At 40.4% G+C, this 16,761-nt stretch overlaps 2 protein-coding genes across 2 annotated transcripts; both read left to right on the top strand.

Annotated features, from left to right (window-relative positions):
• Window positions 1-1,217: 1,217 nt before the first annotated feature.
• Window positions 1,218-2,117, top strand: LOC114593431 (vomeronasal type-2 receptor 26-like). The gene has a single exon (XM_028721766.2). It carries the CDS (start codon window positions 1,218-1,220, stop codon window positions 2,115-2,117), a length of 900 nt encoding a protein of 299 aa, XP_028577599.2.
• Window positions 2,118-4,007: 1,890 nt separating this feature from the next.
• LOC114583347 (vomeronasal type-2 receptor 26-like) lies at window positions 4,008-15,534 on the top strand. Its single transcript, XM_077918079.1, has 6 exons — window positions 4,008-4,225; window positions 4,781-5,072; window positions 5,508-6,308; window positions 9,886-10,113; window positions 12,298-12,424; window positions 14,633-15,534. Exons 1-6 carry the CDS (start codon window positions 4,008-4,010, stop codon window positions 15,532-15,534), a joined length of 2,568 nt encoding a protein of 855 aa, XP_077774205.1.
• Window positions 15,535-16,761: the final 1,227 nt, after the last annotated feature.

Genomic DNA, 16,761 nt, shown 5'->3' with positions numbered 1-16,761 from the left:
TAAATGTAGTAAAACACAAAACCTACTAAGAGCACTCAGTTTTGTTCTTCCTTTATTATTCTGTATTATTCTGAGAATTATATATATTTTCCTCTTTCACTTCAAATTAGACACAGCCTAACTCTGTATGTACCGATAGTTGCCTTCGTGGTTCTAGCAAGAAAGTGAAACAAGGAGAGCCATTTTGCTGCTATGACTGCACACCTTGTCCAAAAGGGAAGATTTCAGGCGAGGAGGGTAAGAAATATATGGTACAGATTTATATCTGGTTCCCTGAAACTGAGAGCAACATATGTATAAAACCTGTCAGGGAATTGGGGGCTGAGAAGGGGGAAATACAGAGATAAGCCTCCGATCGTAAATAGTTGTACCTCTTCAGAGGAGGGGGATGACGAAGGGTTGTCAGGAAGCAATGAATCAGAGAGGGGGGAGCAATTTCCAGGGCTTAGCTCTTCACGTAACAGAGGAAGGAAAAGGGGAGGGCTCCGGAAGTGGTTATGCTGGAGAAAATGAAAGCAGCAGCCAGTTGCTGCAACTAATCCGAATGAGCCGGACGTGCTCTGAGAGCTCTGTGTGTAAATAGAAAAATGGAACTAATTAAACCTGTAAAACTGGCTGGAGGCCAGAATCATCTTTGACAAAAAACATATATTCACTAAGCTTTCTTTTCTCAGTTTTTGGAGCAAGGTAGAAAGATTTGGGTAGCAATGGACTTAATGGGTAACCTAACAAATTTTTGCACACAGTTTCATTTCATTAACTTGCATTATTTTAAAAAATAAATCCTGTTTTAAAAATGTAAATCTGCATATTCTCTCAATATGCATTTAGCTGTATCATTGCTCATCAAAGTCCTATTCAAATGTACATTTTCCCCATGAAACATATTTAGATGTAGATTTTAAAACATTAAGCTACAGAATATCGACTGGAAAAACCTGGCTAGTTCCTGATTTATGTGAAGTCGATCAGGAAGGGTTTCCAACCCTGCTACATTTCCTGCTGCTGATTGGCTGTCTGAGCAGTATGAGCTCCATCATTTACCATCTTTACATTTTTCTTCTCCTGATGTCCCCCCCGAATCCTAATTACGTAGTCATGAAACGGTTTTTTATTATTTGTTTATAAAATTTAATAAGAAAAAGAAGGAAACAAGAGTTAGTGTGTTGGTGAGATTAATACATTGAGGTTAATACAAAATATTTTATTTCTCAGACATGAATGACTGTTATGAGTGTGAAGTTGAAAAATATCCAAACAAACATCGGAATTTATGTATTCCCAAGCGTGCAACTTTCTTGTCCTTTGAAGAACCTCTGGGCCTCAGCTTAGCCTGTTCTGCTGTTTCCTTTGCTTTCATTACAGCACTGGTACTGGAAATATTTGTGAAGCACAGGGACACTCCCGTTGTGAAAGCCAACAACCGGGACCTCACCTACGCTCTGCTCATCTCCCTCTTGCTTTGCTTCCTTTCCTCATTACTGTTCATCGGATATCCTGACAAGGTGACATGTCTCCTCCGACAAACTGCTTTTGGCATCATCTTCTCAGTGGCTGTTTCTTGTGTGCTGGCAAAAACCATCACTGTGGTTCTGGCTTTCATGGCCACAAAACCAGGATCCAGGATGAGGAAGTGGATGGGGAAAGGACTGGCAAACTCTATTGTCCTCTCCTGCTCCCTTATCCAAGCACTCATCTGCACTGTATGGCTGGTGATCTCTCCTCCATTCCCTAATGCTGACATGAAGTCAGTAGCTGAAGAAATTGTACTGGAGTGCAATGAGGGGACGGTGACCTTCTTTTACTGTGTCTTGGGCTACATGGGCTTCCTAGCTTTGGTCAGTTTCACTGTGGCTTTCCTTGCCCGGAAATTACCTGACAGTTTCAACGAAGCCAAGTTCATCACTTTCAGCATGTTGGTCTTTTGCAGTGTTTGGTTATCTTTTGTTCCTACCTACATGAGCACAAAGGGGAAATACATGGTGGCTGTGGAGATCTTCTCTATCTTAGCCTCCAGTGCTGGCTTGTTGGGTTGCATCTTTTCCCCAAAATGTTACATTATTTTGCTGAAGCCTAAGCTGAACAGTAGGGATCTCTTAATTAGAAGGAAGTCTTGAAGAATGCATGAGAGTATCTATTTTCTATATTGTATAGGCCGGGAATTTGTGTCCAACCATTGCATTGTCACATTGTCTAAATGAGGAATCTGGGGAGGGGCGGTCATTGTATGAAACCAAACCCACTGGTCAAATGTGCTGATCAAGCTGGAACAGCAAGAAAAGGAACTGAGCAGGGATTATTAATGAAAAACTAAGGATCTGAGGAGCCTGTTATAATGAGACACCTCAAGTGAGTTGGAAATAGGGAAACAGGAGTCCAGTGCATCTATCACTGTTTGATGCAGAATGTCAGGAGACTCCAATGAACTCCACATTTACGCCTTCATGCATGGAAATAGGATCCCTCTTGGAGAGTGTTGGGGTCACATTTATAATACATCTAATGAAATAACATACTTATACAGGGATTTGCTACCTTCAAATATTACTCCTTCTAATGATATAAAATCATTCATCATACATGAGCAGCTCATATTCTGCTATTGCGTATTTTAGCTCTTAATATTATATCAATCTATATATTATTATGAATTCAGGCTGGGATGGGGAGATGTAGGCTGCATGTGAGTTTCTTGTAACTCCTGGGTTATAAGGCTAATTCTGAGTTGAGATTGCAGTAAGCTTTATTTTACTTTGTCTTAAAACAGCAGTGTTTGATGTCTGTTTAAATCCAAGGCTACACCTTTAGGGATGTTAATGCTGTGAACCGCTCCATCATAGGCTCAAGTCGTATGTATGTATGTATAAATAAATAAATAAATAAAACATGTATCTTAAAAAGTCACAGTCTCTGCTGTGCATAATTACAAAAAAAAAAAAAAAGACAAAGTTTGGATCAGGGCCTGAAGCCCCAGCAATCTCACACCACTTAGAGATTGGGGTGGAGTGCAAGAATAAGTTTGCCTGCCCTTAAATTATATTCCCATTTGTAAAGCACAAAGAAAGGGAAAAACGTATTTCTGGCACAACCATTTAAATTTTGGCAAGGAAAGATGTGACAAGATGAGATAAGGAAAGTGAGACGCAGGAATAACAAGAGGTAATATTGAGCACTGCCGACAAATTACAAATGTCTTTCCCTGTTGGTGGACATGCTTCATTTTAGTTTCTCCAGCATAAAATGTGATGCTTTTCTCCCATCCATTGGCAAGACATGGAGACCAACTCATGCAATTGTTGTTCATTCATGTGAAATTTGAAAGGAATGTAATTAGGGGAAAACTCCGCTCTCCCTAGGTTTCTTCTTTCCAGGTCAGAATTTCCAGAGGCCAGTGCTACAGTCAAACATGTTCCTTTCCTCCCTCTCTTGAGAGCAAAGGGTTGTATTTCCAGTATTTTTTCCTCCTCGTTTATTATTGTAAGCCAAAATCTTATGCAGCTAAGAGGATATGAAAACTTCTGTTAGGAAAGATGCACAACTGACTATCTTCCCTTTAATTATCAAAATAACTGTAATTAAAGTTCCCACTTGTCTAACCAACTCATGGACTTGCTCAGTACACTATCAAAGCTAATGAGGAAGTCTGTGAAAGGTACTATAATTGAGCCTTTCAAAGCCTGGTGCCCTTGGACTGTATTGGATCACAAACCCATCAAATGCAGTCAGCTTTGAATGCTGTGAATTGCAGTCTAAAATATCTGAAGGATATAAGGTTGGAGAAGCCTGATAAAAATATATCACCTCCAGCAATCACAGCTAGACCTAAGAATCATAAAGAAGCAAGGATCCATCAGTGTCATCACTATTCCCACCCACCCACAGTTTTCACAGTCTGGATTTCAGATATATGAGCAGACTAAAAGGTCAACTAGGTCAAACTACTTCAGTCTCATAAGCTGTAATAGTACTAGGGGCATCTTAGTGCATAGGGGAAAATAGTACCAAGGATGGTGGCATTATTGGTCTTGCTGCTGATTCTACTTCCTCATGCAATAAGCAAATCTCCCATTGTTAACTGCCATGTCCATGATCCACACACTCCACTTCATCAGTATCATGCGGAAGGAGACCTCATCATTGGTGGCATCGCCTCTCACAGCATCATCATCTCCATTTCAATACCCTTCATTGAAAAACCCCCACCAACATTGCTTGAAGAGCTAAAGTAAGACCTGGGTAATTTCTCTTTTGCATTTTTATTCCTTCTTTGGGCAATGAAGCAAATCAGTTTAAGAGGTGGGGTGGCTAAACGGTGGTCCTGAAGTGGTTGTTTGACTCCAACAGTTGCAGCCAACAATGTCCATTGATAATAATAGAAGTGTTAACAATTTATATCAGGAATATTTTAAAGTCTGTGCTCCCTTACGATAGAATTTTCCCCTATCTGCCTTTTCTGCCATTGTAGGTAAGGAGGAGGATCACTTGTAGTGATACCTGTTCAAGATAATTTAAATAATTGCAGTAATAAAAAATACAAATGAGCAATGCTTTTTCCAAAAAAAAAAAAAAAGTTTAGTTGTACCCTCATTTTCCTACTTATATTGAAATACTGCCCCTCAATGAGACCAAACTTAGATTCACAAAATGTTTTGGGGGTATGTGTACCCCTGCGTCTCCCAAGAAAGAAAGCAGTGCTAATGAGGATAGTGTAGAACTGAGTTGTGATAAATTTACAAAGAGTTACATGCCCTTCTGATGGAAAATGAAACTCTTTTTTTAGTGCGGTGCCAAAGAATTACCAGCACATCCTGGCCTTGCAATTTGCAGTGAAGGAGATCAATGAAAACCCTCAGCTCTTACCCAATGTCACTTTAGGCTTCCGCATCTATGACAGCTATTTCAATGCCAAATGGACCTCTTATGCCACAATGTTACTCATATCCACACTGGAAACATTTGTCCCCAACTACATCTGTGACATCAACAAAAACTTGATAGCCATCATTGGGGGACTGGACTCCCAAACTTCCCTTCATGTGGCAACAATCTTGGATATCTATAAGGTTCCGCAGGTGAGATATGCATCTCTTTGTCAAGTTATGGGAACCTAAGATATCCAAATAGATTTTGATAAATCAATGTGCACATTTCAAATAATCAGGCATGCCATGCTAATGACAGAGCCAAGTTAAGAGATAAAGCCTTGATAACACATAGGTTATTGCTTCAGATGTCCCTTTTGGCCTAGCCAGTTCCTGATATATGATAACAGCTGATTGGCAGGTGAGAATCGCTTGGCTTAGCAAAAATAGCATGCACAGGCCAAATGGTGAGGATTGGAAGGCCCAATTGGAGATTGCCCCAGTGATGCTTGTATTACACAAATCTAATACCTAAAAGTTATTGTTGCTTCTGTCTCTTTCTCCTCCTCCAACAACTATGTTTAGCTGATATATGGCCCTGCTCCAGTGATGAATGATAAAACCCCAGGCCTTCTCTTCTACCAGATGACACCCAAGGAAACCCGCCAGTATAAGGGGATCCTGTCTTTGCTTCTGCATTTCAGGTGGATATGGATTGGGATCCTTACTTTCTATGATGAGAATGCAGAAAGATTTGTGCAAATTGTGGTTCCACTATTTTCCCAGAGTGGCCTCTGTTTTGCCTTCATAGAAAGAAGTCACACATTAACTTACGTCACTGAAATTAACAATATGTTTAAACTGGGGGCAAAAATTCATGACAAAATAAACGATAGCAAAGCCAATGTAGTCTTGTTTTATGGAGAATCAAATTCTGGGGCATTTTTTCGATGGTTGCCTTACCTATCAGAACTGGAACAAAGTTCAAATACCCCAAAAGGTAAAGTGTGGATTATGACAGCCCAGGTAGAGCTCACTTCTTTTGTCTATCAACGGACTTGGGATACAGAAATACTCCATGGGGTTCTCTCATTCACAACTCACTCAAATGATCCACCAGGATTTCGTCAATTTGTCCAGAGCAAAACCCCTTCCAGCCCCAAAGGAGATGGCTTCATTTTGGACTTCTGGCAACAGGCATTTGGCTGTGTATTTCCAAATCGAGTGGTTGGCAGTGTGAGGGGAGATATTTGCACTGGGCAAGAGAAGCTGGAGAATCTTCCTGGTCCTTTCTTTGAAATGAGCATGACCAGCCACAGCTACAACATCTACAATGCTGTCTATGCTGTGACCCATGCTTTACATGCCATGTCTACATCCCGAGGCAAACACAGACCAGTAATGATCAGGGGAGGAGTCAAATTTCAGAATCAATTGCTTTGGCAGGTAATGGGCTGAACACCCTGAAAGAGGTTCAAAACATGTTCTGTTTGCTTTTCTATCTATTGTCACTTTCCTATGTAACCCCAGCAAGGGTCCCCAATGTCGGTGCAGCAATGCTCTTGAACAGGGGTCAGCAAACTTTTTCAGCAGGGGGCCGTCCACTGTCCCTCAGGCCTTGTATATATTTTTTTTTTGGGGGGGGGGGATGAACAATTTCCTTTGAGCCACAAATAACCCAGAGATGCATTTTAAATAAAAGCAAGCATTCTACTCATGTAAAAACATGCTGATTCCCAGACCGTTCGTAGGCTGGATATAAAAGGTGATTGAGCCGGATCCGGCCCCCGGGCCTTAGTTTGCCTACCCATGCTCTTGAAATCTTCCCCATCTGCCTCCAAAGCACCTTCCTCTATTCACTGCCCTTTGGCCATGAGATAGTTGCTTTATCTCTCTTGAAATGCAAATACAGTATTGGTTTTTCTACAGATATCACCATATTGTCTGCAAATGCTTTCAGTTGATATTGTCTCTTTCCCAATCTTATGTTTTAATATCTTGATTACTTCTTATTCTTTGCACCAGTACTTCTAAAACTCTTATAAACAACAAATGTGACAATGAGCAGCCTTGTCTCATTCCTTTAGTTATTTTACAGTTCTCAGTCAGGACACTATTTACTATAAACTTAGCTGACTGTTTTGTATATATTGCCTTAACTCCTTTTATAAAAGTGTCTCCACAACTCATATGCTCTAAGACTTTAAACGTAAAATCCCTGGCACGATTATAAAATGCTTTCTTGGCATCGAGAAACATTAAACCCAATTGTTTTTCATTTCTCACTTGCAAGTATTCTCATATATCAATTACATTTCTAATATTATCTTTCATTTGTCTTTTTGGGGAAAATCCAGCTGGACATGGTGGATTACCTCTTTTAATACCTGTTTCAACCTATTTGCTAATATGTTTGCAAAAAGTTTATAATTATTATTCCACAAAGATATAGGTTGATAATTTTTTTTGCTAGTCAGGATCTCTGTCTTGTTTAGAAATCAAAGTTATATAAGCATTCTTCCAGGATTCTGGCAGCTCCCCTGTATTTAAAATCATATTCATAATGTCCTTTAATTGTTGTATTAGATACTTCTGCAACTTCTTATAGTATATTGCTGAAAGACCATCAGATCCTGGTGCTTTCAAAGGCTTTTCCTGTAAAATTGCTTGCTGTAATTCCATCATTGTAACCGGTGCATTCAAAGTTGTCATTTTATCTATTGGTATTTTAGACATTCCACTGTCCTATAGATGTTTTTGCATTTCATCTAAATTACCCCATTTCCCACAAAATAATTCCGTATAAAAACACACAAATTGGTCTCTTATTTCTTTAGGACTTTCCACAACTCTACCTGCTACATTAATTTTATTTATACAGGCTATCGCTTGCCTTTGTTCTCATTTGCCATGCGAATAATTTCCCTGGTCTATTAGCCAGCTCAAATTGTTTCTCAAATTTTGTCTCCTGTTTCAAATTGATTTCAAAATAATCTTTTAATATCTCCGCCCTTTTCTAATATATCTTTAACTTTTAATAAATTCTCATTTAATTTCCCTTTCAATGGGGAATTTTGCCCTCTTCTTAATTCCATAATAATAGAGCATCCACTTTTTGTCAATAAAGGATTTATGGCTCTGTGTTCAGGTGCTGCTGGAGATCATAAAAATCTGTAATTTAAAATGAACTTTAAAATGTGAGAAAGTCTTGGCTTAAATATTATAGATATAAAAATAGAAGAAATAAAAAAATCTGCTTTACTCCAATGTTGATATTTCAAAACAATTCCTAAAATTATGGAGAAAATAAAAATCTTTGTCAGGATAGCAGGATATTCCATAAATTGGACAAAATCAGAGATTTTACCAAATAGGGCCAAGGGCTACATTGTATAGAAAACATCAATTTAGGATGTGCAGAGACTTTATTAAATACTTGGGTATAATGATTTCATCAGATATAGACCAAACTGTAAAATTAAATTTGAATCAAATTATAAATGAGATTTCTTTTGATATTGAAAGGTGGGGACTTCTAAACCTCTCCCTTTGGGGGAAAGGTTAATGTCCTCAAAATGAACGTTGCTCCAAAGTTTTTATACATTCTAAGAGGATTAACAAAATATATTCCCAAACTATACTTACAAAAACCAAATCAGCTATTTAGATCATGCCTGTGGGGTACAAAGCCACCAAAAATATCACTACATAAAATGCAACTTCCAACTAAGGAAGGCAGCTTTGGGTTTCATGCTGCTACAAGATTTAATCTCTGCAACAAAACCAAAAAACCCTACACTTGCCCTAAACTCTACTCAACAGGAAGAAATATGATTTAGAATATGATAGACAAAAATGGAGTGAAGAGTTAGGTCCAGTCGTGACCGACTCGGGTTGCAGCGCTCATCTTGCTTTACTGGCCGAGGGAGCCGGCGTACAGCTTCCGGGTCATGTGGCCAGCATGACTAAGCTGCTTCTGGAGAACCAGAGCAGTGCACGGAAACGCCGTTTACCTTCCCGCTGGAGCGGTACCTATTTATCTACTTGCACTTTGACGTGCTTTCGAACTGCTAGGTTGGCAGGAGCAGGGACCGAGCAACGGGAGCTCACCCCGTCGCGGGGATTCGAACTGCTGACCTTCTGATCAGCAAGTCCTAGGCTCTGTGGTTTAACCCATAGCGCCACCGCATCCCACAGCTACCCCAAGAGTTAGGGGTACAGATAACAAATTATATATGGGAGTCAAATATAAAATCAACAGAAATAGCCTCTATGGATCTCAGACTAAGACTTATTCAACAGAAAATAATATTCAGAGTCCACTGGACTCCAGCAAAACTATACCAGAAGAAATTAACAAGTGCAGACAATTGCTGGAGATGTGGGAGTAAAAATGTGAACTTAATACACATGTTGATTAACTGCCCGATTATAAGATCGTTTTGGTGTGAGGTGAGGAGTAATAAAAATAAATTGTTATTTATAGGAACTGAATTTAATTCTAAATTATATTCCGGAAACGTGGGAGATTTCAAGGGGTCAAAAAAAATTGGATGTACTGTGCTATATTGGAAGCAAAAAACCTTTTTTTGATGAACTGGAAGAGCTGCAAAAAGATTCCATTGATCACATGGATTGATAATATGGACAGATTAGCTACATACAAACGAATTGCATGTCGACGCACAATAAGAATAGATAAATATGAAGAAATCTGGAACGAATATTTAAGTGATAAGGCAGATAGTGGTGGGAAGTAGAGGGAGGAGAGAGAGGTGGGAAAGTATTGTTGTTGTTTTTAAAAAGGTATAGTCATAGGTATATCATTGTATCCAAATTTGAATTGTCAAATTGTGCTATTACTGTTATTATGGTGTTTGTAGTATATGTCTTTTGCAGTTGATGTTTGTATCAAAAAATTGATTAAATATTTTTTAAAAAAAAAAAAACTTGCGATGAAAGTGAACATCATGATTGTCCCTTGCTGAATTGAGGCCTTTCTATACTTTCTCTTTATATCTAGCTCCATCATTTTCTGAGGGGTATCTCATTTAACAACAGCGCTGGGGATAAGATTTCCTTGGACCAGAATGGGGAGATATTGGCTGGATTTGATATTACCAATTGGATCGTTTCCTCCAACCAATCCTTTCAGAGAGTGAAGGTAGGAGGGGTGGATTCCCTGGCTCCTCCACAGCAAATGTTGACCATCAATGAGGGAGCCATAAAATGGCACCATTGGTTTAACCAGGTAGGATGTGAACATCACCCATTTGTTAATGCGAACACTTTAACATAACATACAAAGATAATTTCATTGTGCATTTTTCAGCCTTTATAAAATCGGATTAAAAATAGCACAAGCTATGTATTAATGTTATAAGCTAAATGCACAGCCTCTATACTGGTTCCTGTTACACTGAAAATGAATATATTAACTGACAATATGAAGAAGTGAATTCTAAAAAGATTTTGTTGATATTCAATATATTGTTATGAGTTTGAAGGATCAGTCTGGGTGAAACCCAGGTTCCCTGTGCTGAACTACAGTGGTGCCTCGCAAGACGAAATTAATTCGTTCCGCGAGTTTTGTCGTCTTGCGATTTTTTTCGTCTTGCGAAGCACGGTTTCGGAAAAGTTTTGGAAAAGCTTCAAAAATCACCAAAGTCTTCAAAAACCTCAAAAAAGGCTACCACATCACGTGCTATGAGTTGCTCCTTGAAGTCAAGTCGCAACTGTATTAACGGTGTTAAGAAAAAGGAAACAAACTTGCAAGACGTTTCCGTCTTGCGAAGCAAGCCCATAGGGAAAATCGTCTTGCGAAGCAGCTCAAAAAACAAAAAACCCTTTCGACTTGCGGGGTTTTTGTCTTGCGAGGCATTCGTCTTGTGAGGTACCACTGCAGTTTAAATAAAGCCGTAATTCAATACAAATTGTACCCAATGGGCCAACCTAGATAGTATCTGAAATATGTGGGCTGCCACACATCTGTGCCTATGTCCCAAATTTATGACAATGCTTTGATAAGGAACAAACATGATGGGACATCAACTTTTACTTAAGTCCCATAACAAAAGCTTAATCCCTATAACCTCTGGTTGTTATATTCCTAAAGGTAAAGGTACCCCTGCCCGTACGGGCCAGTCGTGTCCGACTCTAGGGTTGTGCGCCCATCTCACTTAAGAGGCCGGGGGCCAGCACTGTCCGGAGACACTTCCGGGTCACATGGCCAGCGTGATGAAGCTGCTCTGGCAAGCCAGCACCAGCGCAGCACACGGAAATGCCGTTTACCTTCCCACTATAAAGCGGTACCTATTTATCTACTTGCACTTAGGGGTGCTTTCGAACTGCTAGGTGGGCAGGAGCTGGGACCGAAGGACAGGAGCTCACCCCGCCGCGGGGATTTGAACTGCCGACCATGCGATCGGCAAGCCCTAGGCGCTGAGGTTTTACCCACAGCGCCACCCGCGTCCCAAACTATATTCCTAGACAGAAGTAAAGAACAAAGTAAGGTCTTTGGTGTTTAAAATGTTTTGTACAATATCATCAACAAGGGAGTCCTTACACCTCCCTGTACCTTGGTACCCTCTGGCAGTCACTAAGGATCATTTTCAAGGGCATCTGAATGCTCCCCCTTTGATACTGATATGAAGCCCACAGTTGAATAGCTCAGTGGAGTTACCTGCCATCACTTATAGAGCAGTGACTCTCTATTGTGGCTTGCTAAAAGACTCAAGGCAAGGATGTGTGATGATAATATAATACAGATTGCACAAAAACACATTGGATCACACCACACAGTTTGTTTAATTCACATGATAATTTTAAAAATAGAATTGCATTAAGATAAAAAATAAAAGGTTGCTTCTAGCTCCCATATGCTTTAATGGGCAAGGAATATATTAATTATGTTGTTCAATTGTTCGATTCTCAAAAATCTATTAATAGTTTTATAAAAAAGTAAAGCATTAGTCATGTTTGAACGACTCTGACCTTTGTCAACCAATGAAAGTGTGTCATTCTTGACAAACCTGAACAAATTGCATCAGTGGTTTTCACCAAAATTAGAAAGAAGCCTATCTATGGCTTGCAGGTACAAATATTTCAGTAAAACAGGGGACCATTTGGAATTGTAGTCCCAAACATCTGGAGGGCCGGAGTTTGTCTGTGCTTGCTATAGAGGATATAAAAAACATTACTAGCCACAAAAGTAACTGCAAAAAAACAATTTATTGGAGTTTGCACATTGAGTCAATGGAAAATGCCAGAAAATGAGTCAAAATGGAATTGAAACAAGCTATTAAATGAATTCCTGAAATGAATGTTGTTGTTCTTTTGCAAATCCCTTTTAAGGAAGAGCTTAACTTTTCCTTTTAGCTTTTCTTTGAACCCACTTATTTTAAACATATATCTCTCTCTCTCATTTGTGTATTAGACACAGCCTAAGTCTGTATGTACTGAGAGCTGCCGCCCTGGTTTTTGCAGGAAAGTGAAGGAGGGGGAAGCATTTTGCTGCTATGATTGCATCCCATGTCCAGAAGGGAAGATTTCAGACAAAGAGGGTAAGAAATTTACTGCATATATTTATAGTTTGTTGCCTCTAATCGAGAACATGCATATGAAATGATGCATTCACCAAGATTCCATTTGACAGTTTATGAAATATTGAGAAATCTGGCTGAAGAGGGACTAATGAAAGTGTGTGTGTGTGTGTGTGTGTGTGTGTGTGTGTGTGTGAGAGAGAGAGAGAGAGAGAGAGAGAGAGAGAGAGAGAGAGAGAGAATTTGTGATTGTGGATGTTGAATGCTGTTAATAAGGAAGAATCCTATAGAAAGATCCACCAGGATTAGTATAAAGTGGATTTTCAGATGAGCCAGGAGGGTTCTGTAACAGCTGGAAGTATGTAATCATATCGCCCTCATCCAGGCTTACAAATAATATATTTTTCCTTAAAATAATATTTGAATGTGCATTTACTTTCTGGTAACATATTTAAACATGTATTCAGATGCACATCAACTTCAGAGAATTGTGTCGTAATGTTTGATGAAGTGTGAAACAGAAAACAGTTAAAAGGTGTTGATTAGGTCATCAAATGTAGAAATTTGCAAAGACTGAATTACACTATCATTCCTTAATTAAGGAGTGAGTAAGTGTGAGCAACTACCAAGTGTGGGCAAGGTTCTGAAGCGAGTGGTCACAGACCAGACCCATGTGGTTTTGGAAGAAACTGATCTTCTGGATCCATTTCAATTGGGGTTTAGGCCTGCTTATGGCACAGAAACTGCTTTATGATGACCTCTGTCAAGAGAGAGACAAGGGAAACATGTCCCTGTTCATTCTTCTCGACCTCTCAGCATCTTTCAATACCATCAACCATTGTATCCTTGTGGAGCAACTCTCCGAACTAGGGTTGGGTGGCACCGCTTTGAGGTGGTTCCAGTCCTACTTGGATGGTCGTTCCCAGAGGGTGTTACTTGGGGGGTGCTTTTTAGCCCCGTGGAACCTTCAATGTGGGGTTCCTGTCCGAACCTTCAATGTGGGGTTCCAATCCTATCCGACATGTTGTTTAACATCTATATGAAACCGCTGGGTGGGGTTATTCGGAGGTTTGGAGTACGTTGTCAGCAGTATGCTGATGACAGTCAGCTCTTTTTCTCCTTTACATCTGCAGATGAGGCAGTGGAAGTGCTGAACCAGTGTCTTGCCTTGGTAATGGACTGGATGAGAGCCAACAAACTGAAGTTCAATCCAGATAAGACTAAGGCACTGTTAGTGGGTGGTTCCCTAGACCAGATGGCTGGGAGGTCACCTGCTCCTGATGGGGTTATACTTCCTCTGAAGGAGCAGATTCGTAGCATGGGGGTACTCCTGGATCCTTTGCTGTCGCTCAGGGCTCAGGTGGCCTCAGTGGCCCAGAGTGCCTTCCATCAGTTTCAGCTGGTGACCCAGCTATGCCCCTATCTGGACAGGGATACCCTAACTACTGTTGTCTACGCTCTAGAAACTTCAAGGTTATATTACTGCAATGTGTTATGTGTAGGACTGCCTCTGAAGATGGTTCAGAAACTTCAGCTAGTGCAGAATTCAGAGGCCAGGTTGCTCACTGGAGCAAGACGGTTTGAGCATATTACACTGATCCTGGTCCAACTGCTATCAATTAGTTTCCGGGCCCAATTTGAAGTGCTGGTTTTGACTTATAAAGCCTTAAAGGACTCAGGACCGCAATACCTCAAGGACCGCCTCTTCCCATATGAACCTACTTGGTCCCTGAGATCATCTTCTGAGGTCCTCTTTCGCGTGTCTCCTTCTCAAGAGGTCCGGAGCGTGGCTACATGAGAATGGGTGTTTTCTGCAGTGGCTCCCCATCTATGGAATGCCTTTTTAACCACGCCATTGGTTGATCTTATTGTGAGACATCCAGATATAGGGGGGTGTATAAATTGAATGAATGAATAATAGAACAGTGAAAGGAAATTTTTAGTTGGCTTCTGGCTGTAGATCAAGAAGTGTCGTTGTGGCCCTCGTGCTTTTTGTCTCAATCAGTATTCTACATCGGATAGGTGAAATGGGCATGGGTCTATCATTTTTAATCTTTATTGTTTGGAACTCCTTGAACACTCTTTAAAATATTTTAATTATGTATTATCAAGGTCCTACTTTAATTTTTAAAAAACTGGTCCAAAATGTTGAAATAAAAAAAAATAGAAGAAGAGTAGCGGCATGTTGGTCATAATTTTGGGATAAAACACCATGTTTTTCTTTCTCAGACATGAATGACTGCTATGAATGTGAAGATGAAAAGTATCCAAACAAATATAGGAATATATGTATTCCCAAGAGTGCAACTTTCTTGTCCTTTGAAGAACCTTTGGGCATCAGCTTAGCCTGTTCTGCTCTTTCCTTTGCTTTCATTACAGCACTGGTACTGGAAATATTTGTGAAGCACAGGGACACTCCCGTTGTGAAAGCCAACAACCGGGACCTCACCTACACTCTGCTCATCTCCCTCTTGCTTTGCTTTCTTTCTGTATTACTGTTCATCGGATATCCTGACAAGGTGACGTGTCTCCTCCGACAAACTGCTTTTGGCATCATCTTCTCAGTGGCTGTTTCTTGTGTGCTGGCAAAAACCATCACTGTAGTTCTGGCTTTCATGGCCACAAAACCAGGATCCCGGATGAGGAAGTGGGTGGGGAAGGGACTGGCAAACTCTATTGTCCTTTCCTGCTCCCTTATCCAAGCAGCCATCTGCACTGTATGGCTGGTGATCTCTCCTCCATTCCCTAATCTTGACATGAAGTCAGTGGCTGAAGAAATTGTACTGGAGTGCAATGAGGGGACTGCGACCTTCTTTTACTGTGTCTTGGGCTACATGGGCTTCCTAGCTGTGGTCAGTTTCACTGTGGCTTTCCTTGCCCGGAAATTACCTGACAGTTTCAATGAAGCCAAGTTCATCACTTTCAGCATGTTGGTCTTTTGCAGTGTTTGGTTATCCTTTGTTCCTTCCTACATGAGCACAAAGGGGAAATACATGGTGGCTGTGGAGATCTTCTCTATCTTAGCCTCCAGTGCTGGCTTGTTGGGTTGCATCTTTTCCCCAAAATGTTACATCATTTTGCTGAGGCCTGAGCTGAACAGTAGGGAACACCTAATAAGAAGAAAATCCTGAAGAAATAAAAAATCTCTGTGACTGGTTATAATACCTAGTATAGCAATTTGCATGTATCCCTGAAAAGAAGCACCCAGAATTCTTTTCAGGCTACCACTCCGCAGGATTTAACCCTCCTCTGATGTCTCCTTTCCCTGCTTGTTCCCAACTCTAATTAGAATTCTTAACACACCAATTAAATACTAGCCCTACCTCCAAATTGCTCTGAGGATGGATGCAAGGCAGGGCCATTGTTCCCTCAGCCAGCCCAATCCAGGGCCCCAGATTGCACCCCCAGATCACAAAGGCTGTGCAGATGTCCACTGAGCATGTCTATTGCCTATAAATCCCCACTACTTGCCGTCTTTCAACACACTGAGTCCCCCATATTCAGCAATCCCAGACCTAATTTAACTTTTCCTCTGCTGACTATGAACTCTGCATTTGTCATTCTTCGGCCTCGGCACTGTACTATTCTGCCCTGATGCTCTTTCCCACAACTTTTCCACACTAGAGATGAACAGTTTTACCCTGTCTAATCCCATCTTATTTTTCTGCATGTAGCTGTGTTAATATACATCCTGCCCCACTCCAGTGGAGATTTTTAGGATAATTCGGTGGGTATCCCTTAAAATGCACATAAAACCGCCCAGTACTATAAGGTTTATGAAGGACCTAGCACTGTTTAATGAAGAAGGTCAGGAGATTCCAATGAACTCCACATTTACACCTTCATGCATGTTAGTAGGGTCCCACTAGGAGAGTTGGAGTCACATTATAATACATCTAATGAAATAAAATGCCTATACAAGGATCTTGTACCATCAAATATTACTCTCTCTAATGGTATACAATCAATCATTGGACTTGAACAGCTTGTATTCTGCTATTTCTTGGTTTTGGTCTTGTGTATTTTAGCTTTTAATATTGTATCATTTTATACACTGTTATGAATTTGGGCTGGGACAATGGGTAGCAGGCTGCATGTAAGATCCTTCCATCCCCTGGATCCAGAAAGTATTAAAATATATAAAATTTAAGCGAGGGTACCTTCCTCTGTTGAGGTGATTGCCTGGGTGATGGGCCATTAGGGGAACAAAAGAAAGAAGGCTGTATGAAAGACATGAAATGGTTGGGGCCCCTCCCTCAATTGGTTGGAAGGACAAAGCCTGGGTTTAGATGTGACATGGAAATAAAGCAGCAAGCTTTATTTGATGTTTGAGCAATGTTAGAGCAATGTTTGATATC

This window comes from Podarcis muralis, chromosome 13 (assembly GCF_964188315.1).
Source record: "Podarcis muralis chromosome 13, rPodMur119.hap1.1, whole genome shotgun sequence".
Taxonomy (NCBI): Eukaryota; Metazoa; Chordata; class Lepidosauria; order Squamata; family Lacertidae; genus Podarcis; species Podarcis muralis.
Note: the sequence above shows the minus strand (reverse complement) of the source record. Positions and strands in the feature narration are given on the sequence as shown.

Excerpts from the sequence above, each read along its gene's own strand:
- LOC114593431 (XM_028721766.2), top strand. The coding sequence starts at position 1,218 with ATGAATGACTGTTATGAGTGTGAAGTTGAAAAATATCCAAACAAACAT.
- LOC114583347 (XM_077918079.1), top strand. The coding sequence starts at position 4,008 with ATGGTGGCATTATTGGTCTTGCTGCTGATTCTACTTCCTCATGCAATA. Across the intron at positions 4,226-4,780 it reads ACATTGCTTGAAGAGCTAAA|TGCGGTGCCAAAGAATTACC; the intron begins GTAAGACCTGGG and ends CTCTTTTTTTAG. Across the intron at positions 5,073-5,507 it reads ATATCTATAAGGTTCCGCAG|ATGACACCCAAGGAAACCCG; the intron begins GTGAGATATGCA and ends CTCTTCTACCAG.